The sequence below is a fragment of the Dermacentor variabilis genome, chromosome 6 (assembly GCF_050947875.1).
Source record: "Dermacentor variabilis isolate Ectoservices chromosome 6, ASM5094787v1, whole genome shotgun sequence".
NCBI lineage: Eukaryota > Metazoa > Arthropoda > Arachnida > Ixodida > Ixodidae > Dermacentor > Dermacentor variabilis.
Genome location: NC_134573.1, coordinates 147,774,515 through 147,800,456, shown reverse-complemented (window position 1 = coordinate 147,800,456; position 25,942 = coordinate 147,774,515). Strand labels below are relative to the sequence as shown.

General features: G+C 51.4%; 1 protein-coding gene across 1 annotated transcript in view; it reads left to right on the top strand.

Moving 5' to 3' along the window:
* The window catches only part of LOC142585439 (uncharacterized), a 163,280-nt gene extending 140,568 nt beyond the window's left edge, over nt 1-22,712 (top strand). The window contains exons 3-5 of the mRNA XM_075696209.1: nt 12,682-13,094; nt 13,940-14,457; nt 17,756-22,712. Of these exons, the coding sequence (XP_075552324.1) occupies nt 12,682-13,094; nt 13,940-14,457; nt 17,756-18,161 (1,337 nt within the window). The 3' untranslated portion in view covers nt 18,162-22,712. The remainder of the gene's footprint in view (nt 1-12,681; nt 13,095-13,939; nt 14,458-17,755) is intronic.
* The last annotated feature ends 3,230 nt before the right edge of the window (nt 22,713-25,942 follow it).

Sequence of the window (25,942 nt, the reverse complement as noted above, 5' to 3'; positions counted from 1 at the left end):
GCGACCACATGAGGCGCGTTCCCGACGTGAGGGCCACGCGCGTTCCCCGTTGGATGACGCGTCCGTTGTGCGGGCCGCGTGAGAACCGGCCGCCTGTGATCACCGCCGAAATGCGTTCCGTGCAAGCTCCCCCCAATTGAAGAGAACTGCGTAGAACGAATTTTGACCACGTATGGAGGCATTAATGTAAGGTCACCTTATATTAAACACAAAATAAACGAGTAAAAAGAAAGAAACGTGGCTTGGATTCTGGCCTCACGTCGATGTTTACAATCTTCAAGAGGCCACTTAAAACAAATAATTAAGTTCAGTACAAGATTGTGAAATCCGCGCACCCGACAATAACAGATATGTCGATTTTACGCGAACTCACACGTGGTGAATCCATGATCAAATGCTGAGCCCGGACGTGAAAAGAGTCGCGTGTAAAGTTCCGTTTAAGGGGGATCGCGCTCACTTCAGACTGCGCTGTCAATCTGAAATGACTTTGCGTATCCGTACCCTTTTCTTTTATGCGTTTCTCAGGCCGCAAGCGTGGAGTCGTAAAGCTGCCTCGAGTACCTTCGACCAAGCCGTAATGAAACTCACAACGAGTCTATAGATCTACCTTCACATCTACACTGGCAAATTACAGGAAGCCGGCGCAGCGAAGCCTTTATGCCCAAAATTCTCACAGCACCGACTCTACTCCCGCGACCCCCACTTCTCTTTGTACACATATACGCTTTCTTTTTCTCTTTCCTTTCCTCTGCCACTAAGGAGCAGTTCCCTGACAGCGACACAGACCTGGCAGAATCGTCGTTTTCCCAGAGTCCTTGCTTTCTTTTTTCTTGATGTTGTTAACACGTTTACCGCAAGTGGCGATAAGAAATGCGCGCCCGAAAGGGTGAGTGAAGTATATGTTACATTAGCGCGAACAGCGCTATATCGTTGATATATATACTGATCCCCGTCAGAAAAAAAAAAAAAACAAGAACGGGAGAAAATACGCAACAGACGGTGTAGCGCGGTCAGTCTAGCTCGCGCAAGTTTCGCAATAACAATAATAAAAGAAACATGAAAAAAAGAAGACACAACGCTGCAGTCCGCAAAGGAATTAAAGGGTCTGCTCGAGTGGGCCCACTTCCTGAATACAGAACTCGCTGCCGGCAAGCCCGACGGTTGTCACAGCACCTTCACCGCCGCCGGCGTCGGCGCTACAGCCGAGCAGCGAGAACGGAGGATATATCGTAAAAATGTGATGCGAAGCGGGGGGCCTTCTTCCTTTTGGTGGCTACCGCACAGGTGCATGGACGGCCATTCATCGGCTCCCGGATAATTACCGCAGGACGCGCCGCCGCGAGCCGAGAAAGGAGCCAAACGAAGCCAGGAAAGGAGCGGGGCGGGAGAAAGAAAGGGAGAGTGACATAACCGGCCCGAAACCGCGACTGAAGCGCTGTCTAACCACAGTAACCAAAAAAGAAGAGGAAGAAGAAAAAAGAAAACAGGGCGGACAACCGAGAGGAAAAAGAATAAATAAGAGAACGAAGAGAAGAAGAAACGGCGCCGCCGCCGCCGACGCCGTTCACTTTTCAATGCCCGCATGCTCGCATTCAAAGCGTGCACGAGCAGACCCCCGAAGCAGCAAGGGGCGGCGGCTTTTCCTTTGCCAGGGGCGCGGAGAAGCCGACCGCAGTTTGGGACACGCGCCACACACTGTCGGCCCCAACGCGGGCGCAAGCTCGTTGCGCGTGATCCTCCTCTTATTCTTCTGCGCGCCTGTGTGGTAACTTCAACGTTCGGTCCTTTTTTTTTTTTATTTATTTTCTTTTTCTCTTTAACGTTGCTCACCGCGGTCTGTTTGTCGGACTTCGTTTCGCGTCGCTTCACCGATCGCTCACTTTTATTTATTTACTTTTCTTTTTTTTTTAAATGCTGTCCCCCGGAGCTTGTGAGCCGCGCCGCGCGCGCGGACATCATAGGCGTCGGCTGCAGTCTGTGAGCGCTTCCTCTTGGTGTGACTGTCGTCCATGCCGAAGCCTAAACATGGACACCGTTGCCACCGCCTCGGTGAGTGAGATGCGTCGGTGTACAACCAGCTCGACGCCACGCTGTTTCGTCCATCTGCGTGTTGGCCAGGCGATGTGCAATATAGGCTCTAATGATAGGCACGGGTTCAGCGTGTGCTGGTTTCTTCGATCTGTCCGCAGACCTCACTTGAGTTGTAGAGATAACGAGAAAGAGAGAGAGAGAGACACACGGGGTCGGAAAGGCAAGGAGGTTAATCTATACTTTCTCGGAAGCCTTCTACACACCGGGGCATGCCCAAACCCCCTACTTCTTCACAGGATTTACCCCGAAATTCAGACAACAAATGCATGTGCACTATGCAATGACTCAGCGAATTTAGATCACATGCTCTGCCGGTGTCCCGCGTTACGCGGCGATGAAAGCAACACTTCTTCACGCTGGTATGCAGTTCTACGCAGCCCCAACCTCGGAGAACAGTTATGGGCTGTCTAACGGGCCCACGACGCGGTGGAGAGGCTCGGCCTCTCTGTCTCGACGTGGGAGCGGCCCACTGCGCGCTAACGCGCGCCCTAGAGGACCACAACAAAGTTCAACCATCCATCCATTCAGATATGTGCCGTTGGAGAATCTTTCCCTTCGTACTTTCCTACGAAAGAAAACACACTCGACAGTCTTGAGCTCAACTCGGATGTTCCCTTTCACGTCGGTCGTGATGTATGCATAGCAGGATGGGCTTTCTGGCTCGTGGAATAAGTCCTCAAACACAACTGCGGCAAAAGAAAAACGTTAGCTGAAGCTCGTGGCGATGAGTGTGGCTGCGTTAACTTTTGGTGGAACTGTCAGCTTGTCCTCCGCAGTAATGAACGATGACCCCCTGCTGGAAACGAGAACTACAAATTTTAATGTTTCGGAAGAGAACGCACGTAGACGTCTCTTTCCCTTCACCTCCAAGCCCTCCCCCCCACTCCCCGCGAAAAATGCGGGGAGGGGGGGTGAGAACAAAAAGAAAGAAAAACCGTAAATCAATTCCGGACACTGCATCGTGCTCAAGTGCTATCGCATATATACGCAGAGATGTTATACGTACTATTAGCATTTGGCCCTTCAGCGGTATAGGCACTCAGTTCACTCATTGTAAAATCTCATCATCACTCTTTGTCCTCCTCTACACCTTTCACTGCCTACGCCACTTCTTTAACTACAATGTAGTGTTGCTAAAGAGGTGAGATGTGCTCTAGCCCAACTAACCTCCCTTTCTCAGCATTGCTGATTCATTTCATGAAGGAAATAAAAGCCCCGCGCCCTTTATAAACGTTATAGCACGTAAAGCAATGGACAGTGCTAGAGCTGTCCATTACTTTCTGTTCTATAGGGTGGCCAAGCTAACGTTAGCCAAGCTGGTCAACGAAAATAAAGAAAGATTAGGAAAACATGGTGCAAGATAGACTGTACACCATAGGTCGTTATTTGTATCTTGCACCGTGTCTTCCTAATCCTTTATTTTTCTTTCGTCTAGCAACTTCGTTTACTTTAGCACGGGCAAAAGGTACAGAAGGGCGGTATAGTTCAGGAACATGATGTATGTTTCGCTTTGGAAAAATATGTTCTTGTGCACGCTGCTAGCCACCCTCCACCCCCCATGCGCAATGACTCCGAAGAATCACAACGTTGCACTCTATCCTCCCTAATAGAGCAAAAAAAAAAAAAAAAGACAGAACGAGAAGGAGGAGGAAAGAAAGTCGTATATGAGAATGTCAAAAGCTACCACTAATACCTGAACCAATAAAAAAGGTGGATTGTCCGTTATATACAGCGTCAAAACCTTGCCGCAAGCGGTGAAAACATTTCTTCGCATGGACCTTCATCTGTAATTCTTTTTACTTTAGGCTGTGCTTAAGTGTGTTAGGATACTTTCGCCCTGTGTATCTAAATTTCCTGAAGAGAACATCATTTCATGTTCGTTTTTACGCGCTTTCAAATTTCTTGAATTATCATGTAGGAAACCTTGAGAACTCTACCAAAACCGAGGGTAAGCTCCCGGTTTAATTGAGCAAAGTGTACGTGTGCGTACTGTACTATGAAACTATATATATATATATATATATATATATATATAGATATATAGATATACACACACGTCATTTTTGTTTCCGTTCGTCGCTATTCGTAGTCTCCTAGTCTAATTATGTTTATCACTGCTAAGTGGGTGCGTGTTAAACGGGCTAAAGGGCAGCGTTGATTTTTTAATTGTGTCTCATGCCGCCTGTATTCCCATTTCAGTTACTGAAACAACAAGCTGTTCGGACCGCAGTCCCAGGAAATAACCGAGTAAAGCGCTGAACTTGGTCAGATATATCGGGGGAGGGGGTGAGGGGGGGCACGAAGGTCTCGTACGCATACTAAGAGCACGCGTTGCCCCGATTTACGCGACACACTTTAATGTAACGTTAGTTAAAGCGCACTGGGCCAATGTGCGCTGCACTGTTTATAGCGGGGTGCGTAGTGCAGCGCATACTGTGACCTTTTTCTTTGTGTGTCGTATCTTTCTTCTTTTTTTACGTCCTCGGTGTTCCATTGCTCACTATTTATTTTCACTATGCGCGGCATGCATGAGTGGCAATGAGTGGAATTCCTTCATTTACACTTTCAGTGGTTTGTTCAGTATCGTTCGCGCTTAATTTTAAAGCGAACCTTTTTCTGCGCCTCTTCCACACCTCTTCGTGGGTGCTCACTGCTCGTGTCTTACCGATTATACAACAACTTGGGCCACTGGTTAAGTGAAAATGGACACCTGCCACTCGGTGTGTGTGCCCGAATCCGGGCAGACGAGTAAGTGCCACTGCGCATATGTGCCCGAATAAACGTCTTGGACCATTGGTCATTTGCAAATGGGCAGATATCTGCCGCTGGGTACGTGTCCGGATGTACACCCGCGAGAATAAGTATACGGACCGCAGTGTTGCCGGAAAAACTGAATTTCTTCGTAATTACCACGCATAAACTGAAATTGATGAGTACACTGGAAATTTCGCAATGCCAAGCTTGGACTGCAGTTCTCTATTTCAAATTGCATTCGCAGGCGAAGGAAAAAAATTGGTTTTATCGCGCAATGCGTGGTCCGTATACTTTTGCTCACGGGTGTACAACCTCGGCTACTGGGTACGTGGCCACTGGGCGTATGCCGCTGGATTTTAGCCCGAATAGACGACCTGAGAGTAGGCAACTTGGGTCATTGGGTATGTGCAGCCAGGCATATGTCCTGCTGGGTACGTACCAGAATGGACAACTTGGGTCACTGGATGGTGGGGAGCGGGCGTGTCTTGCCGCGTCGCTACGCATGGCTCAGTGTTCGAAATAGGTGGCGTGCAGTTTGATGCAGGCAAAATAGTTAGTTCACGTGAACGACTTTCGTCAGTACATGATTGTTCCATGTAGAGCGTAACTCGACGTCTGTTACATGGCGCGACGTCCCTTAACACGTGGAAGTCCAAGGTTCGATCCGAGGCATTCCGAGACGGAACGGACTCGAAATGTATTTCCCACAAAAATTACAAGAGGGAACTGTGGCGCTAGTGTCCACGTGAGTTTCGAGTATGGTGGTCCGGCCAGCTTGCGAGGGCAGTACATCCATATGCCTAAACTTCGCACTTTTGGCTATAGGCTTGTCACCTTGCAAATGGATCGCTTTCAACCAAATGCGGCACTATAGATAGAATAATTCACAGTTATTATGCACGCGTGCAGAGTCTATCTGTTCCATTTATGCTTTATCTTAAGCAAACAAAGCAAAATAATTAGAGCCACAAGAACGTTTGAAGCCACCAGCGCAATGATCAGACAAACCCATGTACTACCCATCCTACCCATGGTATACCTGAACGACCGTGGCGCCAGATTTTCCTCTGGTGGCTTTTTGCAGGAAACTCTGCGTCCGCAGCCACCGCCGACCGTTGATCAACAGACGAGACTGGGCGCGCGAGCAGGCTGCCCCCCCCCCCCCCCCCCCGCACGATAGCAACGTCAATGCCGGCATCGAACGAAATGGCGAAGTCGTTGCGACGCCTCTCTTCGCGTCTTCGCACAAAAGGAAGCGTTCCGGAGAGCGGCCGTGGACACTGGCCGTTCCTTTGTCGACTCCTCGAGTGCGGATTAGCTCCGGTCTCGCTCACGCGCGCCGCACACACTCGGCCTGGAGGCGAGCGAAGGAAGGGGACGAGCGAGATTACAACCGCGTTTACACGCACTTGGAGCTGACACACCAGGAAAGAAGGAAGACGTGAAAAGAAGAGGGGAGGGTAGGCGACTGGAAAAGGCGCGCGCAAGCATACATACACGAACCAGCGTACGGTCCTCCAACGCGGGACCTGAGGGACACGCGCGCGGAGCCGGTCTAAATCTGGGCAGCGTGCAGGAGCTCCTCGCCGCTGCAGCGCACACACACCGAGCAACTCAACGCGCGCACGCGCTCAGACACGGGCCATCTGGGTTTGCTTTCATCGGTCGGCCGCTTCGCTAGCTCGCTTTTTAATCCCCTCGCGGGACTCGACACGGTCGGAGGCGTTAATTTGCCTTCGGCCTGTGCCCCCAGTGGCGGCGAGAAAAGATCTGCCGAGAGGCTGCTGCAGCGTAAGCTCTCCCTGCTCTGCATCAAGGGGGGAGGTATGGCGGCGGCAGCCGCCAGGACAGGGCCGAGAGAGAGTTTGTTGAGCGGATTCTCCACGCTGTAGCCGCTCCAACGTCGGCGGTGGTGCGGGGGTGCGCACGCCGCCGCCGTCGAAAGAAGCCGACGGACGCGCGAACGTCATCGCCCCTGGCTGCTGCTGCTGCCGCCGCTGAGCGTTGCGATGACTCCGCTGACGCCGCTGACAGCAGCGCCGGTGCTCCCTCCTTGACAGGTCGAGTGCCGTGGGTTGGGCTTCCAGGCAGACGGCCGGGCGCCCGCCGCAGTTTGCTGTTAGCCTTGACTCTTCTTTCACGTGTGCTGCTGTCGACCTGCAACGCGCTTCTGGCGTCCGAGACTCTCCCGTGCACTTACACTTCTGCGTGTGCGCGCATGGAGTGGAGTGGACGCGTGTGTCTGCACTGACACGCCCCTGTTCGCGGGCAAGGCGCCGAGTCGTAGAGCGGCGTCAGGTCGAGGATCCAGCTCATAGACGCGCCTCTGTGCCAGGCAGTGACGGGCGAAAACCACCTTTGGATCAGAGTTGAGCGAGGAAGACTGCAGACTATCGCAGGAGGGTACCATATCACTTTCGTGCTCCGTCCTGGTTGGTATTCTTTGCGAGAGCAATTAGTAACAACCAGATCCTGAAAGCTGCTACCTTTCTTTCTTAACTTCCATAATCAGCTGCTCTTATTTGAAGTACCAGCTGCATATCAACACGGTTAGTACTCATCAGTACTAAACATGGTTAGTACGCACTGTGGTTGATGAATCAATTAGGGTGCATGATTGCATCCTGGTTACAGCGCAATTTATTGCCAGTGGTATCGTTCCAAGTTGTCACATGGCTGGTACACGGTTGTATGAATTATACAGTATGCTATCATCGTGCTGCTGCTCGATGAAAACACTTGCACCTTTCTGTCGAGCCAGCGTGGTCGTAGCATAGCACTGTTCGGAGTACTGTTCAAAATGCAGTGATGAGCTTAGGCTCTGCTAGAATGTTCCCGATTCCTTGCGTGCTGTCAGACAATTTCTTTTTTAAACGATCTTGCAGAGATCTTGCGAAAACCTTACCCTGCAGCTCGTGTCCAAGGGCATGAGACTCGTGCAATGAGCGCCATAAGTTTATTCCGTACTTACAACATATAGTCACAAACAAAATTCAAGTTCACTCACTCATTACCATGCAGAACGAAAAGTGCCAGCCCTGCTAAGCCTCATTTATGGTATTACGCAGATACCGTAGGTGTTTCGCTCAAGGTGGACACCTTTAACAAAGTGATGTAGCTGCTACTGCCACGATGCAGAAGGGGAAGTCATTAGCATTCCGCGATGCTCGGTATTCCGCCTCTGTCTCGAGAAGTCATAGAGAGCAATGATTCTCACATTCTGTCATTTAATGAGAACCAGCGTATTCAACAACATTGCCGATGTTCAGTGGGCACCAGCGAAATTCACGCCGCCCTCTAATAAGCCGCGTAACACCATCGATGCCACAGCAACTGCGCCATTGGCTCTCAGTGGTCGCTCATGGTCACGTGCGCTGCGGCCTTCAAACTTGAGATGGACGGTGTAATTCCTTTGTGCACGGGGCGAGTGGAGTGTACAACAAAGAGAAAACGAAGGCCCATTGTCTCGTCTTCTCGGGACATCTTGCGTACAACGCACCGACAGCATCACTCTGGACCAAGATCACTTCTCCGCCGTCGCCTCCGTTAAGTCTTTCTATCCGTTCGCGCAAGTGTGCCCCTGCCTCGTCTCTCACTGTTTTCTCCGGCGATTTTGGTTAAGCTTCGAGCATACAGCGTGGACCGCGCACGCAGGAGTGGCGGGCGAAGGCAGCCCTGTTTGCTGGCGGGAACGGCCACCGCGGTGCACCTTCCGTGCCGGCTGCAGACGAGACGAGAACGGCCCGGGCTACAAATCCAATCGGCAAACAGTGGTCGCCCCCCCCCCCCCTTCGCTTCACCCCCTCCCTGCCCTTCTGCTAACCCTGCACAAGCTCACTGATTTACGCTTTCGAAACGGCCAAGAGAACAAGAGGCCGCGAGGAGAGAAGGGAATACGTGCTTCTGGCGGTAGTTTCCGCCCGCGCAAAAGCGGGAGAAGAGGCCCCCGTCAGCGCGCTCCGCGGAAGCAGCGTTGTTTATTGGGTATACATTAAAAACCGTGCGTCCTACGCTCTGTTTCTCCGCGACGGAGCTAGAGGGAAGTAAAGAAGATAACTGCTGGACGCACGCTCGCTATAGCTCTCCGACGCCACGCACCTCTTCCTTTCTTTCTTTCTTACTTTCTTTCTTTCTTTCCATACGCAGCCGTAGCGTCAGCGCTCCTTGCTTCATTCAAGGAGGAGGCCACGCGCTCCAGGTAGGAGATCTGACCGCCACCAACGTTGAAAAGACCCCGAGCGAAGCCTTTTGCGGGGCGTCCGTGGCGTACAACGTATAGCACGAGCTTTTATATACGTCAGCACGACGTTTTTGATGTGTTTGCCGGGCCTCCCTCGTAGAGTGCGTAAAAAAAGAAGGCTCGGGCAAACGTATACGGGACAGCCGCCGCGCGTGCAGGCGTGCGGCTTGAGAAGGGAGGACATCGTTACGTTCTGGGGCGGGCCATCAATATTTCCTTACTCCGCGGCTCCTTGTCGGGGCAGTACAGTGTGTGAGAGCGGACGATGGCCCTGACGCGGGTGCAAAAAATACGCGCGCCTCCGTAAACATGCGCGCATTGACTTCCGTGACAGGCACGTTAGCGGGCAGAGCGTGGTGGTGGTCTTGACCGGTCTGCGTTTGCGCGCAGACGTAAATACGTCGTCGTTGACCGAGGAGGCGGAACGCGCGCGTAACTTCATTTCGGAAGAAACAACGGTCGGAATAACGATAAGTAACAGACGATCGTGGGCATGTCACATTGCCGGTAACAACCGTGACGTCAGCTCAGAGCGCAACGAACTGGTTACGTGCGGTACGGAAACCTCGTCTCCGGAAAGGGACAGCAAATGTTCTCTTCGTTGCCTTAACTCAGGCCGTACGGCTCGCTCGTGAATATCGGTTTGAAACTACGTAGCAACGAAATAGAGCGGCGTATACGTGAAGGATTCTGTAAGGCAATGCGCTCATTAATTTTTCACGCCTTTTTGTATGTGTATAGACAAGGGAAGCAGTTTTGTTCTTCTTGGTTCGACGAGCTGTTATTTATTACAAAATATATTGAGAGGGAGACAGAATGGAGGACACGCACAAGTGCTTTGTGTGTCTACTGCTTTCTGTCCCTGTCTAAAAATTTATTGCGCAAAACGCTACCTATAAGCATTCTTAAGCGGGGAAGAATGTGGAGTCGTTGGAAGCAGTCTGGGTGACTCTCCGCCATTCTATACCTCAAGTACAGATGAAAACAGAAATACAACACGTAGCAGTTTGCATTCGTGCGCAAGAAGTGGGAAGTAACCGAATTGAGGCGATAAATGGGTAAAATCAACGGAAAAAAAATTAAGGATTCACGGTAATGTCATCGCGAAGCCACCCAGCGTATCTTCTTCTGCTCATATATTAGCACGTCAAAAGTGGGTTTGTGTGACTTGCATTTTTTTGTAATTTCCCGCCAATAGACTCCGCGCGGGGGGGGGGGGGGGAGGTGTAGTCTGCGCGGTGCAGTCCTAGAAGTTACTTTTACCCCACGTGTCGTACAACTCTCAATGTGCCCACGTCCAAGTTGCAACTATACGGTCACAACTCACTCCACCACGAAACTATTTCCGTCCGCGATAAATGCAGTGCATAAGTATAGATGCGGCGCGAACGCTTCAAAGCCTTCCATTCTTTCCGCGCTGACGTCACTTTGATGCCGCGCGCACAAGTACCTTAAAATAAACGAGACCGACGAAAACGATACAAAGAAATAGGCGGGGGGGGGGGGGGGGAGGCAGCCGCTCTAACGCGTGATTTGAAACGGCGCCTGCGAACACGCAGGCTATGCAAGGTGGCTACCGCTCGTGGCTCCGCCGCGAGTGCGTGCGTTATACGCGTGCGGGAACGACACGCGCACGAACGAGCTCATAGAAATAATAATGAACGCACACGCGTACGCGCAGCGACGTACGCGAACGTACACGCACAAGCATACGCGGGCAGGCACACAACGCAGTGGCGTATGTCACCGGCGCTCCAGAGACGAGAGCGAGGCCACAGCTGCCAGGCGCTGTCGCGCAGGCAGCGTCGTCGTGTGCGACGGCTTTGCTGTTTTCTTTTTTTCGTTGCGGCACAAAAACAAATCGTGACTTGTCTCTCTACTGCCCCGGTTTCCGGCGGCACCTTCCAAATGAACACTGCCCTAATGAGGCCACGCCGACGCGCGTATTCGGCTCCCGCGACATGCACCCTTTGCCACGGTGGGGAAGACGAACGCAAATGCGGGGAGAAAAAAAGAGGGGAAGGATGGTGACGCTGAAGAGGATACATCCGTAAATGTCGGCCACGAAGCCGCCCTCGCCGCGTTTATCTTTACGAGCGCCGAGGCAACGGTGGTAAAGCGCGAACAGGGAGCGTGCGTGTTACGACGGAGTTAATTTGCACACTTGCTCGTCGCAGCGCGGGCGACGCGCGCATTGTGTATTTCATATAATTCTTTTTTTCTTTGTTTGCCCGCTCGTACCTGTGTTGTCGCGCTCTGTGCGTGCGACCTAACTGCCGATGTAAAAAAGTGCGTTAACGGAGGAGACATCGCCCTAAGTAAGGGACAGCGTTCCTATAAATTCACGCACAAGAAACTGTCCTTTCTTCGTCAGGACGCGGTATCTATCGATATAAAGTGTAGCGGTTTGGGCAAGTTGGTACATCTTTCTTTCGTATACTTAGCGAACAATAAACAGGGACACAGAGAGAGAGAGAGAGAGAAAGAGAGAGAGAGACGCGCAGAGCGTGCATGTCCCCGTCTGCCTCTTTTCTTTTTTTTTCTCTCTCCTCGTTTATCGCGCACTGCGTGTGTGAAGTTTATTGTTATATAAATACAGTGCACAGAACACGCAATCTCTATCTGATAAGAAGGCACCATACCGAAACAAGAAATACTTGACTGTACATTGTTTTAGAGGCCTGGTCGGGAGGTAAATTATGTGAGCAACTTATAGCGGTGAGCTTTTGGTTACGTTCGCCCAACTGTTGGGCCCATCAAGTTAACGAGCGTGGGTGTTGTTGCATTTCTCCTTAACGACAAAAGGGAAGTTCTTCAGCGCGGTTTCATCTCATGCATTCAGTAGCTGCCGAGGTCGCTCGACGCACACACTAGATCCACAAGCAAGCTGTGTCGAAATGTGTTTAGTGCACACTTACAGCGGGCCTGTAAGTTTGCGCCACGCCTCGCTAGGCCTGCTGAGACATCATGGTACGAGTTCATCTGCTGATAGGTGGCCCGTTCTCCTTTTGCGTCTATTGTAAAAAAAGCAGATGAAGTGTTAGTAGTGGAATCAGCGTCGCGACCTCGTATGACGTTTGGGCCGAGGTGTCTTCGTCACAACACACAAAGTGCCGCAGTGAAGCAAGCTTTACAGACAAAGACAAGCATCGGAAGGAGCACAATTTGTCAACGTTCCAGCACTGTTCCAACAAAAACGTCCGCGAGTGAGGACGCCAATGTGCGTAAAAAAGTGTACTACTAGGGTGGGGGGGAGGGAAATATTTTACAATAGTTCGTTATTATCTTCATAATAAGGAACTATTGTGAAGATTGCGCATACTACTTTGCAATTTGTGTTTCGTACTTTACGAATTTGATGTCTCTAGTGCTTATTCGATGACTACGTATTTGTAAATTGTGTGATTGTTAGCAACTTTATGCACATTTTATATAAGGAAAAAGCTGTTGCGCTGCATTAAAGTGCCTCCAGGCGCACTCAAGCTCTTTTCTATAGCATTTTGCCTGGAGCACCGCGAACTGTTGTAGGAAAAAGAAAGATGTTCTGTTCTAACAGCAACGACCTCCCCGCTTTCCTTCTCTCCCCCTCTGCGCAGACGTAGCCCACTCGACGACCAACAGCAGCAGCGGTGGTCCCCTTCACGCGCAGCCGCAGTGCCTGCCGGCCGACCTGAGCCTGCCGTCCAAGTCGCGAGCCGTGGCCCCCTCGCCCGCGGCGTTCCTCGGCTTCCGAAAGACCGCGCCGCATCACTCGACTTCGGCCATGGCCCCGGCTGCCGCCGCGGCAGCAGCCGCAGCCGCCGCCGCCGGTGGACCCTTCTGCGCCGGCGGCCCGTTCCCGCTGGGCGGTCCGCTGCCCCTGCTGCCCGGCTTCGCCATGGCGCCGTTTGCGCCCTACCCCCTGCTCTTCCTGGCCGGTGCCAGCGCTGCGGCCCACAAGGAGGCCGCCAGCTCGCAGCTGTCGCCCGCTGCGCCCACCGTGCGCGGCGCCTCGTCGGCCACGAGCACGGTACGCCTGCGCGTTGTGTGTGTGTATGCGGCGAGAAAAAAAATATTAATAGAGCCGATTTGGTATGCACCTGTACCGCTTTGCCGCTTCGGCAACCTGCCAATTATTTTTTTTTTTTAAGCGAAGCTTGCTTTGCGAACCTTCTTAGACTTTTCTGGCTGGCCGAGTGCTGGATGCACCGTGGCTGCAGGTGCTGCTGCTATCTTCCCGAGTGGCTCAAAAAAAGGGGAATTGAATTACGTGCCCGATGGTGAGCTCGAAAATTGGTCTCCGAGCACAGCATCCGCTGCTCTAACCATATTAGGCCACAATCGCACGTATATTTTTGCCGTGCCAACGCCAACTGTAGCTCTTTGAGATGACTGCCGCGTGTGTGACTTTGCGCTAGCACGGGTGCCCGAGAGAACATATATGCGCGCTCCAGTTTACCTTGCGCCAATGACGCGGGAACGAAGTGGTGCAAACTTGTAGCGTTTTATTAACCGCTTCACGAAAGCTTCGCTTCACATCAATTCCAAAGTGTGCGCTGAATGTATCTTCGCTTGACCCGTATAGTTATTGGCAGGGAATGGTTTAGTGGATGAACTTTCCTGTCTTAATGAGACTGTATGAGTACGTTGAGTATAAGTGTGCGTGTCTGTGGATGTATGTGTTGTTTGTGCTTTCGTTTGATCACCTGTGCGTGTTGTTTATTTCACCCAACACCTTGAGTAGCATGCTGGGAATCCAGCGCGGCAGGCGTCTGTGCATGCGCGCGTGTGCGTAATCTCTTCGTTGAGCTCTCGACGAAGTCTGCAGAGAGCGGAGCGATTAAAGTTCCAATTCCCACCTCTCGCCCCGCGCAGCGCACGGCGTCGTCCTCGACGTCCAACCACTCCCGACCGCGGGGCAAGTTCGACTTCTCGCGGCTCGCCGAGTCGGCCACCTCGCGCGACGGCGACGCGGACCGGTCCTCGCTCGCCGCCGACGGTCACGATCGGACGGCGCCCCGGCTCAGTCCGCACCAGCCGCCCTCGATGCCGCCCCAGCACCACCCGTCGGCCACCACGCAGCGTGGGCTCCTGGGTCCGCCGCCGTCGGCGGGCAGGCCTCCGCCGCCGGCGTTCCCGCTGCTGCCGTCCTACTACTCCCTACAGGGCGCCGTCGGACCCCTGGCGGGAGAACTGTTCGAGCGCAAGCCCGTGCGCGGCCGCGGCGGCTCGTCGAGGCCCAAGAAGGAGTTCATCTGCAAGTTCTGCCAGCGCCGCTTCACCAAGTCCTACAACCTGCTCATCCACGAGCGCACGCACACCGACGAGCGGCCGTACACGTGCGACATCTGCCACAAGGCGTTTCGCCGCCAGGACCACCTCAGGGACCACAGGTGGGTGCTTCCTGCGTTCTCTGGTTTCGCAGCTCATTTGCCTCCTAACGAAGAAAAAAATACGCGGTTTTTTCTTTTTCTTTTTGTCTGCGGAAACTAGCTAGCCAGAACTGTAATCTTGCTAAGCTGTTCTTTCTCTGAAAAATAACGGAGAGTCATAACAGACGCGGAGAAACCGGTACCACAATAACCACGCCGCCCTGTACGCATTCGGTGCCTAAAAGCGCACATACTAGAATTCTGACTGCGCATGTTGAATATAAGGCCTATACCTCATGACGGCAGCTGAACAGCGTCTTTCTGCATTGAATTTATTTCCATGCCAGTGACTTCGTGGGCGAATATGCATACACTGCCCAGACAGTGCATAACCTGCTGACCTGGCATCTCGACAGCGTCTCCTTTATCCTTCCCAATTGTGCACGTAGTTTTGACTCAAATGTTTTAGCCATCGCTACCCCAGTGGGGCGTTATGCGTGGGGCAAGTGTTATACTCAATATAGGTACATACTCAATTTGCGAGGTTTCAACAGACACGTTTCACCTTTCCAACACTATAATACGCGGCGTGCAGAACGAAAATAAACCTCTCTGCCTCTGAAGCGTTCGTTTCACAAGCAAGAAGGCAGCAGCCAAGCCAGAGACTCTAGGCAAATCTGGCGCCGTGATCGTTCAGCTACGATGTGAAAGAGAATATACATATTGATTTGCCTGACATTCGTTGTTGTGGATTCAGATGTTTCTGTGACGTTGGTTATTACGCTTTATTTTTCTAAATTTCCGAGTCACCGTATAGTTCCTTCTTTCTTAACGAGCAAAGCTATGCGTTTCTCCGCATACGCATACGAGTATAGTAATCGTTAGTTGCATTTAATACGCAATATTTATTACGCATTGATGAAGTTGGAAAGTCAAAAGGGCTTTTGAAGTCAGAAGGAGAAGGTCTGGGAAACCTATGTATACCACCGCCCATTCCACGAGTGGGGTAAACTTTTTTTCTTGCGGGTGGAGGGGGGAGGGCGCACCCGTTTCACCGGAGAGGACGAGGGGAGGAAGGGGGTAGGTGAGCTTGGAAGGCCGCATACTAAAAGAGAATTTTCGGGGGGTGGAGGTGAGGGAGGAATGAGGGGGAGCGGCGACAGAATACCGGTGTACCACCACCTGGCTACGCCACTGATTCCTACGCTAGCTGAACCGTCGCAGTTCCTGTAGATGCTAGCGCGAGTTTTCCGTCTATGAACTTTCTTATGAAACTTTATACTCAAAACCACAGAGCCTGCGACATGCGTGGTGATACGGAAGACGCTCCTTTAGACCAATCCGTTCCGCGCGGCTTTTGTATACATACGAACACTGCACGGCTGAACCTGAACCACCGATGCGCCAATATTTCGCGCGGATAGCGGCGTTCGTGCAGCTTCAACATCCACAAATCTCTCGGCTCCCGGCCGCAAAGCACGCGGACGCGTGCACGCGAAGACGGCGTCGCACGCGCGCGTAAACGGGCGTACGTGCATACATAATGCGCACGCGTTCAGCACATCATCGTTAACCTCCTTCGAGACACCTCGCGAGACGCATCGCCGCGAGGCTCGTGGGCAGACGTTATTAGAGGGGCGAGCAGATTGAATTTCAATTATCCCCCACATGGAACGCTTCGACGACGCGACACTATGCGCGCCCACCGCCGTTCACGGGACTCGTGTTATAAACAACCTGACGAGGCGTCTGCCTTTGTGGGCGGCGCTGTGTGTCTACGCGAAGCGTGTAGCTAAACTGCTTGTCTGCGCGCGCGCGTGTGTATACACAACAGCTCGCGCAAGTATACACGTCCCCGGCCATCATCGCAGTCGTTTGCGGAGGCGTGCCACATATATATTTCTTCGCTGCGTGGCAGTGCATACGCGTATATGTTATACAAAATGCTGCAGCACAGAGGCCCGCATTCTCGAGGCGTTCGTTTAAATTTCATTTTTCACGCGCGAACACCAAAGGCGCGCGTGGTCGTTTCTGCCCCTGTCCGGAGTCCACGTTTTAGAATATGCGCGATCGCTTTACACTGAAGTCAAAACACATTTTCTTTTTCTTTCTCTCTATCTCGAAACAAGCGCGCAAAGCGTTGGCGTTCGTGGCGTAGCCTAGCGGCCTCGTTGCGGCGTTATCAGGCAAAGAGTTTAAAAGGCTGCGCTGAAAGAGAAAATTACCCGAACAAGGAACGCAGCAGAGGAAAAGTTAAGCGTGCTTTGTTAAACTGCGACGCCTTTTTTCGTGTCATGACTATTAATTGTTAAGGTTCCTTAGTTAACTAACTGAGAGGCAAACCGGAAGTTGTCAGGTTGTTACTTCGTTAAGGTGTAAAGCCGGGTTGGCGTTCCAACAAGATGGTATACTTCGTGTTGAATGCAGATGTTTCCTTGGTATTTTCGATGTATACCAAGCAGCAAGCCGAGTATTACGTAATCAAACATGCTTGCATTATATGGATTCGAATACGCAATTCTGCGGCCACTTTTTTAATGGTGCCAGAAACTGCTCTGCTATTTGTTAAGCTTTATGCATCCCGTTTCTCCATGAATGCCTTACTTCCAATCTAGACATGCACGCAGTTACATAGATACTGCGCCACAATTTTGAACAAAAAGAAAAAGAATACCCGTCTTCCGAATCGTTTTATGCTTGTCACAATGACGTGGAACAGCAATTAGCTGTCATATATATAGTGCAGGACCGAAACTCCGACAGGGGCACTTCATACACGGACACAAGAATGCAGCAACCTTGCTTGTGAATTTCATGCAGCACGTCATTAGTTTTCTCCTACAGAGAACTATGTGAAGTGTGTAGATGTCCAAAATAATTAGAGTATAGTACTAATACGCGTTTATCCCTCTTCCTCAAGAATAACCTTTCGATTTTTGTGTTCTGATTAGAATTTTCCCCTTCTGCATGGTTTTGTTTGTGCACAACAGGACGCCTAAAACCGCGAAATCGTTCGTGCCCGTTGGTCGACGTGTCGGTCGCTAGCAAATCGTCATCGGCAACTTCAAAATTTTCACGATGCTTTAATAGAGTGTGTTCGTTCTTTCTACTTGTTCGTTACCACGCAGGTATCTGCTCTATACTCGTTCTTATATACCCTTTCCCTTTTAAACTATCCACTCCACTCCTCTTTCTGGGCCAGAGTACGGCCTGCAGCATATTGAAATAAATAAATGGTACGCAAGCAGGGCTCCAGCTGCCAACGATCCTCACAGTAACTCATTCTCCGCACCTTTCTCTCTCTCTCCCTTTGACTCAGGTACATCCACTCGAAGGAGAAGCCGTTCAAGTGCGGAGAGTGCGGCAAGGGCTTCTGCCAGTCGCGCACCCTGGCCGTGCACCGCATCCTGCACCTGGACGACTCGCCGCACAAGTGCCCCACGTGCGGCCGCAGCTTCAACCAGCGCTCGAACCTCAAGACGCACCTGCTCACGCACACGGACATCAAGCCGTACCACTGCCCCGCCTGCGGCAAGGTGTTCCGCCGAAACTGCGACCTGCGCCGCCACGCGCTCACACACACGCTGGGCATACCGGAGGACCCGGACCTGGAGAACTCTTGCAACGAGCCGGGCAGCTCTTCGAGCGCCATCGACATCATCGACGATGACGATGACGATGACAGCGACCACCAGCCCGCGGACATACTCGACGTAGAGAACTGATACGAGATACGCACTCGGTCGGGGAACTGTCACGTCCTGCCGGGACGTGCATGTGCTGTGAGCGCAAAAGGTTGGGAAGGGGCGAGGACGCCGTGTGTGCATTGTGACGCGGTGGATTTACCGTCAAGTGATGTGTGCTGCCCGCGTGTTCTACAACACGTGCCTGTGGTGTCGCCAGGAAGGTCGGTCGGTGTGCAAGCGAGGAGGTTAGCTTCGTTGGTTGCATTTCGTCAGAGACGCCGATCGCACAGAATTATTGCAGTTGGTATGGCTGTCCTGAAGGAGCTATAGTGTGTAGCAGAAAATTTGAGGCAGCGGTGAAAACACCGCGAATATGTAGGTTAGCCGGTGCTTGGATTTTCTTTGATCAAACCGTCTCATTTCTCCGAACGACAGTCACTGTTGCGATTATCAATTGAGCACGAATTTTTATCACAAGTTCCGCGAACTATGCCCTGCTCGAAGTTTTCTAGGAGCGTCACTACGATCAACTTCTCCAGCGACAAGATTGATCACTCGATTATGTGCTCTTCGTATTCCTGCGGTATCCACCTTCCGCAAGCACTGTGGCTTGTGCGCACCTATTCGTGACCGGCGTAGGGAAAAAAAGAAAAAAAAAGAAAAGATCACAACCCTTTCTCAACGAACGAGCCACCACTCTCTCAAATACACGGCGCCTGTCTGTGTATGACGTGGAACGATTGGCCTTTGAACGGCTCTCTCAGAAACCTCTTAAATATGTGACCGGCTTGGGTTGCTAGCCACTGATGTCACTCATCGTACAATGACCAGTCACGCTATACAGAAGTCATATTCATTAATGATATGTACCTTCGTCAATGACGAAGAGTGCGTGTTGAGAAATTCGCGATCATCCCCACCTGAATGAATCACCTGGACTTCGACGTCTGCGGACTCCTTCCGACACGTATACCACCGCTTTCCGGCCGTCCCAGCCTGCCCAATATATGTGGCTTGTGTTTCTTTTTGGAACGTTCGTGCAAGAGTGAGTGTGGGCGAAAACTTGGTGAAACACAGTGAAGTGCTGCGATACGTGCTCCATGTTGATTGGACTCATTGCGCAAGGCAGTCACCGACATCCCGATTGTGAAAAAATAGGACCCGTGAGTGGTGAACAAGTGGCTTCGGACGCTTGTCGTCCGCATTATCTGAATGATTCGCAATGTGTTATTGTATGTATTTCCCATTGCACCAATGTTTCCAAGTGGAAATAGTCTTCGAGGGAAACGTAGACCCTGTGTTTGACAATTCAGGGCTCCGTTTTCGTTGTTTGTTTTCTTAAGCTTTCCTTTATTTCCTTGCTTTGCTACGAACATACATGTGGGACTAGCCAGCGAGTCGTCAGCGACAGTGGCGTTAAGTTATTGGTTACCGTATTTATAACCTGAATCTTCCAGGCTGAATTAGTTCCCAGTGATCGCGCGGTGCTGACAGTGCAATATACCTGCGAGCGTACTGCAGGAAATTAATTGGTTACGACGTTGCCGGCTCATACGGTTACACGTTATAATACTTCGCGGTTAATGCCGTGCTGTGTGTGTTATGTGCGTTCGCTATAGGTTGCAACGGGCCGCTGAAAGTGTTGCTGGCAAATGCTATGGATGCGGAACTCTTCTCTGTACATGCCAAAGATTTCGTAGAACGAACGGTAAAAGAGAATTTCGCGGCGAAAACCCAGACTGTGATTAATCGCCCGAAATTTGCACCTGAGTAGGTATCGTATTATCTCGAACGCATGACACAATGAGGCAAGCCGGCGTAATAATGTATAGTAAACGCAGAGCGTAAAACTCTCTGGTGTGTGTGTGTGTGTGTGTGTGTGTGTGTGTGTGTGTGTGTGTGTGTGTGTGTGTGTGTGTGTGTGTGTGTGTGTGTGTGTGTGTGTGTGTGCGTGTGCGTGTGCGCGTGTGTGCGTGTTTCGAACCGTGTGTGCTGAGTAAGCCGGAGTGGGGATCCAATCTACTTAACCACCGAGTGAAGTTATGGTGCCCATTCGACGAACATAAGACACGTAAATAAAGTAAGGAATTCAGCACCAAAGCTTTTTCACTGCGTACAGATGGATCCTTCTCAAACTGTGAACAACCACCGAGGGTCAAATGTACCCCTGCCATCGCCACGTGTTCCGAATACGCGGTGAGGTATTCGGCAGCGCCTTCAGGTGAACCCAGATGTCAAAGTTCTGTGTGACCCAGATAAAAAAAAAGTCGAGCAAGCGAAATCCGCCTACGGTTACATCGGCCGCACGTGCTACGTCGATCTTTAAGCTGACGACCACATTATGCCGTCTGAGCACCCAACGGAGGTATACCAGAAAATGCACAATTGCGCACCTGAAGCAACGGAAGCTGTGACACTCGCTCATGCTTTATAAGTAGCTCAGGCGAATCACGTGACAAGCCAGTGGAAAGCAAGCAGACGCCGTCAGCTTGCTGCTCCACGTACGTGCCCCGTAGTTGTTGAAGCAAACTCGAACAATCCCTTGCAACGAGTAAAGCGACATAATATAACACTGTTTTATCATCTACACCTTCTCCGTGACTGAAATGTGGACCATCTCAAAGTAGCTTCTTTTTTTTTTTTCAATATTTTGGGAAGGTTAGTCGCGTTTGAGAGCAATTACAGCTTGCATCCTCGAGTTGTCGTGCAATTCGCGAAGTCTCATCGAAAAACATCAGGCACTCAGCGTGCATCGTTCGCCTAAGCAGGCTGACGAAAAACGCAACTCGGAAAAGAGCCGGGAGGAATGATGGTCACTTTCAACTAGTGTCAATCAGCCAGCGCATGCTTACGGCAAAAGCACCAGGAGTAAGTGTATGTGCGCGTGTGTGTGTGTGTGTGTGTGTGTGTGTGCGTGTGTGTGTGAGAGAGAGAGACATAGTGAACTGAGAAGCAGATGAAGTGTAAAGGAACATGTATTTGTCTTTCCCTTCATTTCGGAAGGTGTACCTACAGCCTCACGCAAAGGAAAAAAAAATGCAATCATGATTTGAGAAATGAGAAAAGAGGAAGTCACAATTGTGCGGGCACATTTTTTTTTTTCCTTTTTGACGACTTTCGCTTGTTTGCTTTCGCTGTTGTTAGGAAGGAGCGAACGTAAGGATGACAGCTAGCAAACCGGTAATCCTCGCGCGGGCGCTTTCTCCGCTCACCAGGCGGCGCACCTGCGCGGCGTTATAAGGTGCAAACGTCAGAGAAGCACAGCGGGGGCGGTTTTTCTCGCTCGTTGTGTACACCAAGCATAATGCATACTCGCTGCGACGACGTGGAGCACGTCGAGCCGTACGAGACGAGAAATAAGCAGAGGTGATGAGCTGGGGGAGAGAGAGACGAGCAAGACAGAACCCCACTCAGAACGCTAGTCACTTTCCATTTTCGCCGCCGTTTCTGTGATGCCTCGAGGTTGAGGAGGAGGCAGACACGGCGTTCCGCCGCGGTACCCCGAGGAGGCACCTCGGGGGATCGCGTCTCCGGGACAACCGCAAAGAGAGATTTTGTGCATAGGTCTTCGCTTCGTATTGCAATTGGAAAGAACATACCCTACGCGGCGTGACTGTCTTGTCATCACGTGTGTGTGTGTGCTGTTTTTTTCTCCCTCTTCAACCTTCTTCAGCGTGCGCGTAAGCTATAGGAGTATTCGAAGTGGCGAACGTTTCCGAATACCCTATGTGGGATACTGCCGCTGGCAACGAGGTTACGGGTTCGGTTGCCGGCGACGACGGCCGCACCTCATGTGACAGGCGTGTGCTGAGCCCCGGATGCACGTTCAAGCATACCGCACGAGTTCTCCAAACTGACTCTTGTCTACGACACGGCTATAAAGCCTCGTCCGTGGACCCTGCCAAGCCTTGGCACGTTAAAACCCGCCGAGCAGGCGTTTCAACTACTAGGCAGATTAGCTGCGTGTTTGTTAGGACAGGAACGTGGCGAGAGGTGTCGCGAACTCAAGAAAAAAAAAAAACAGTAACTTCGCTCTTCAACGATAATCTCTGACAACATCCGAAATTTTGCTCCGCCCGAGTATGGTACTTTGTCTTTCAAGAAAATTCGGGTCGCTGAAAGTTGTCCAAAATTATTCTCTTCGGTACGGAAACCGTTTCACGCTAAAGAAGTTTTGTTATTGATATAGGAGCGAATCAGTCTTGCACGAGGCGTAAGCTGTAAGGTTAGCAGGGGACTTGCAATTCGGAGAAAGGTCAATCTATTTGGAAGACGACGCTCGCGCACCTCCAAACGCCATGGCCCACAAACGTACCGATAACAGACAGACAAGGCGAGCCGAAGCGAAGTCAATGCACGATCTCTTGAGCTTGATTCTCTTATTATATTATTGCCTGTGCTCTATTATTATTATTATCATTATTATTATTTTCTTTCTCGCGCCTGTACATGTGTGCTGTTGTTCATGCCCTCATCTTCGGGTGTTTCTGTTTGTCAGCAATGACTTGTGTAAATACACGCGACTACGTTGTCTGCACATCACCTAACTTATAAGGCCAAATGTTACGCATTAAAGTGAGAACGTTACAAGCAAAACTTCTTTGTTTTGTCCAGTTGATTTGTCTTTCTTTTTCGACGTTGCCGTTGAAGTAAGAGCTCTCAAGCTATCACCAGGACGACACAGCAAGTGCAACTCGGTGATGGCTAGTCACTACAAGTCACTACAGGCTCACACGCACAAAGCGTGTGAGCGCCTGGAGTCAGCAAGTCTGCACGAGCGAAAATAATTATCAAAATTTGTAATTCGAAAGAAAACAATCGTTCCTGTTCCACATACACATAAAACAACTGCATGATGAAGGACACTTCGTGGTTTATAGTCGGCACAGAGATCCAAACGAGCATTTTACACTTAGTTTGGGGGCCGAAATGGAGTGGTGGAAAATAACTCCATGTGGATTCATCGCATTAATATTGCGGCATCACTCCAGAACTTTCTAAAGGAGAAAAATCGTCGAAACCTGGCTAAGTGCGTGTCTGGTGCACCGCTATCTACTGCCAGTATAGCCGTGCAATGCGTTAGCCTGTATGTGCCCAGTGCTCACTTTATCCCACAATTCCTCTTTTCATGCATTCACCCTTACACCCCATGTAGAGTAGCGAACCAGACAATCACATGGCTGAACACCTTTCCATTCAAACAATTTATTTTATTTTATTATATTGCTTTCTTTCTGTCTCCCTGTTTCTGTATACTCGTTTCCCTCACGTTCCCTCACAAGGGCACATTTATAGTGTCCTTTTTTGTGTATAGTGTCCCTCCCACACGCACACAGTGCTTACTCTCTCCCTTTTTCCTATTTCCCCCACCCCCAGTGTAGGGTAGCAAACCGGATGCTCTTCTGGTTGACCTCCCTGCCTTTCCTATCCTTGTTCTCTCTCTCTCTCTCTCTCTCTCTCTCTCTCTCTCTCTCTCTCTCTCTCTCTCTCTCTCTCTCTCTCTCTCTCTCTCTCTCCCTCACGCCCGTGACTTTCGGGGAAGTATGATTTTTTTTCCTGTCACAGTTGTGTATTAATAGAAGACAGAGTACAGGCGCACGCAAAGACGAAATTTATACGAAATTTACATACCGCGTCGCTTCAGCCACGTGTGCTTGCTATCCCGCAGTTCATGCATGCGCATCACCCTTTCGACGGCGGTTTATTCTCCACGTGGAGGCCCTCGCGCAAAGCGATCGGCGCAAGCGCTTCCCGCACTAAGGGGCCGATTCCACACCCAAGCCGAGCTGATCGCACGTCGTCTCGCAGACCCTCCACCGCGTGCCACGGCCGCCTGCCGCTGCGGATCAAGTGCAATGATGTCGGAGCCAGATATATTCGCGCGTGCGCATCACACAGCCGACGATACGCAGCGAGAGGTGGCGGGAGGGGAAAGGGGGGGGGGGTTGCAGGCGATGGGGTGTGGGGGGGGGGTGTTGCCCCCACAGAGCGGCGGCCGTGCACAGTCGCGCGCCCGTCACGTGCGGCGCGGCTGGGCCAGAAGGGGCAGCACGCCGCCGCACGCCTTTTTCGGCAAACCGGTGGCACGTGCGGCTAGGTCCGGCTGCAGGCTAGACGCGCCCCGGCCGACCACCGGACGCTGTGCGGGGCAGACCGACGCTTGCACGCTCGGTACGAGGGGTCCGGCGGCGGCGGCGGGAGAGGTCAACGCGCGTGCGTGCGCCTAGCACGCGAGCAAGTTGCGCGCGAGTGCTTGCATGCCGCTCAACCGAGCTCGAGGGACGGACGCGCTCACCATTCAACCAGTGCCCTTGCCCACCTCCTTCAGCACTTTCGTAGTTGTGTGCCGCGAGCGCGAGTTATAGCAACCGGAACCGGTGTGCAGAAGCCGCCGCTCTTGAACGGAGGAACGCGGCGCTGCCCGTGGCCTCCGAGAGCGTGGCACGTGCCTCGCGCCGACGGTCACGGAGGCGTTGTAATGTTCTCGCGCGCGTGCAGCACTTTCCGCGCGGCAAGGCGCGGGGTGCGCGCCTGCAAGCAGTGTAGAAAAAGCATCGTGCGCAATGAGTCGGTCTGTCAGGATGAACTAGGCGTCTGTTCGGATCTTCAAGACCTTTCGCAACGGCTTTCTCTGAGTTCATCGCCGCTTTTCGGCGCTCAACGGCTTCTCCGTACACATAGGAGACGAATGCACTTCAACTAACGACAACTGGAGGTGACGGCGCGGCAATTGATAAACACGCGTCGCATAACTGAGATTGATTAATTAGCAGGCGGAAGCAAACATTCGTATTTTTCTTGCGCCTCTTTCGGCCAAGAAAACATGATGACAACAAACACACTGACGATTCTTGCGACGGACACCATAAGGTTAAGTAAAGTACTTTTAACATATATAAGTGGTCGACAGTGGTCTAACAGAGGTTGCCTCAGCGGACTTGTCCTCGTCAGAGCGAGAACTGCGTTTCTTGACAGCGGACATTAACACCCACAGCTCCGTACACATTTGTTTCATTTTATTTTTCATTTTCTTACCTGCCGAACAGAACCAAACATAAACAGTCTGAGTGTTGGAAGCTGCAGATGCCCCACGCCGTTCGTGTATATAGGCGCCAACGATATGCCGCATCTGGATCAGGATGACATTTAAGAAAGCATACCCGTTCCGCATTGGAATGGGTGATACATATATAATGCGACTACTTGTGTGACCGAGGAGACCTTAGAACATTTCTTGTTAATTTTTTTCCCTTTACAACGTCTACCGCCATTCTCTCCGGTATGCAAGGATTAAACCGGCATGGATTCGAGACTGTTTTCAGAAGCGAAGATACTTGGCCCATAGAGGTGCGCGTCATCGGCGCGAAAAGCAACGAATTCGTTGCTACAGTATCTCAAGTCGACGGGTTTATGCGACTGCTTTTACTGTTAATCTTGTTCCATCTACGTTCCCGCTATAGGCGGCACACATTTTTGCAAACATATTCCACTTGCTTAGATGCAACAGCGTCCCCCATAATATCGCAAAAACGGCGCTCCATATACTTGAGCTTCTACTACTTTATATTAACATAATTCTACATCGGTAACGATGTTCCAGTGAAATATCCACTGTTATCCGGAACAGTATTTCCCACGCCAGTACCTACTACCTGGAGCGTTGTTTCATACTAAGTGGAGTGCAAGCTGGGACCTAAGTAGAAACGAGATTAGGAGTGTGTAGGCTTGGTGCGCACCTTCCCGTTCTTCCTCTGAATTTGCTACCCCCCCCTCCCCCAGCGCAGGGTAGCAAACCGGACGTGCGTCTGGTTAACCTCCCT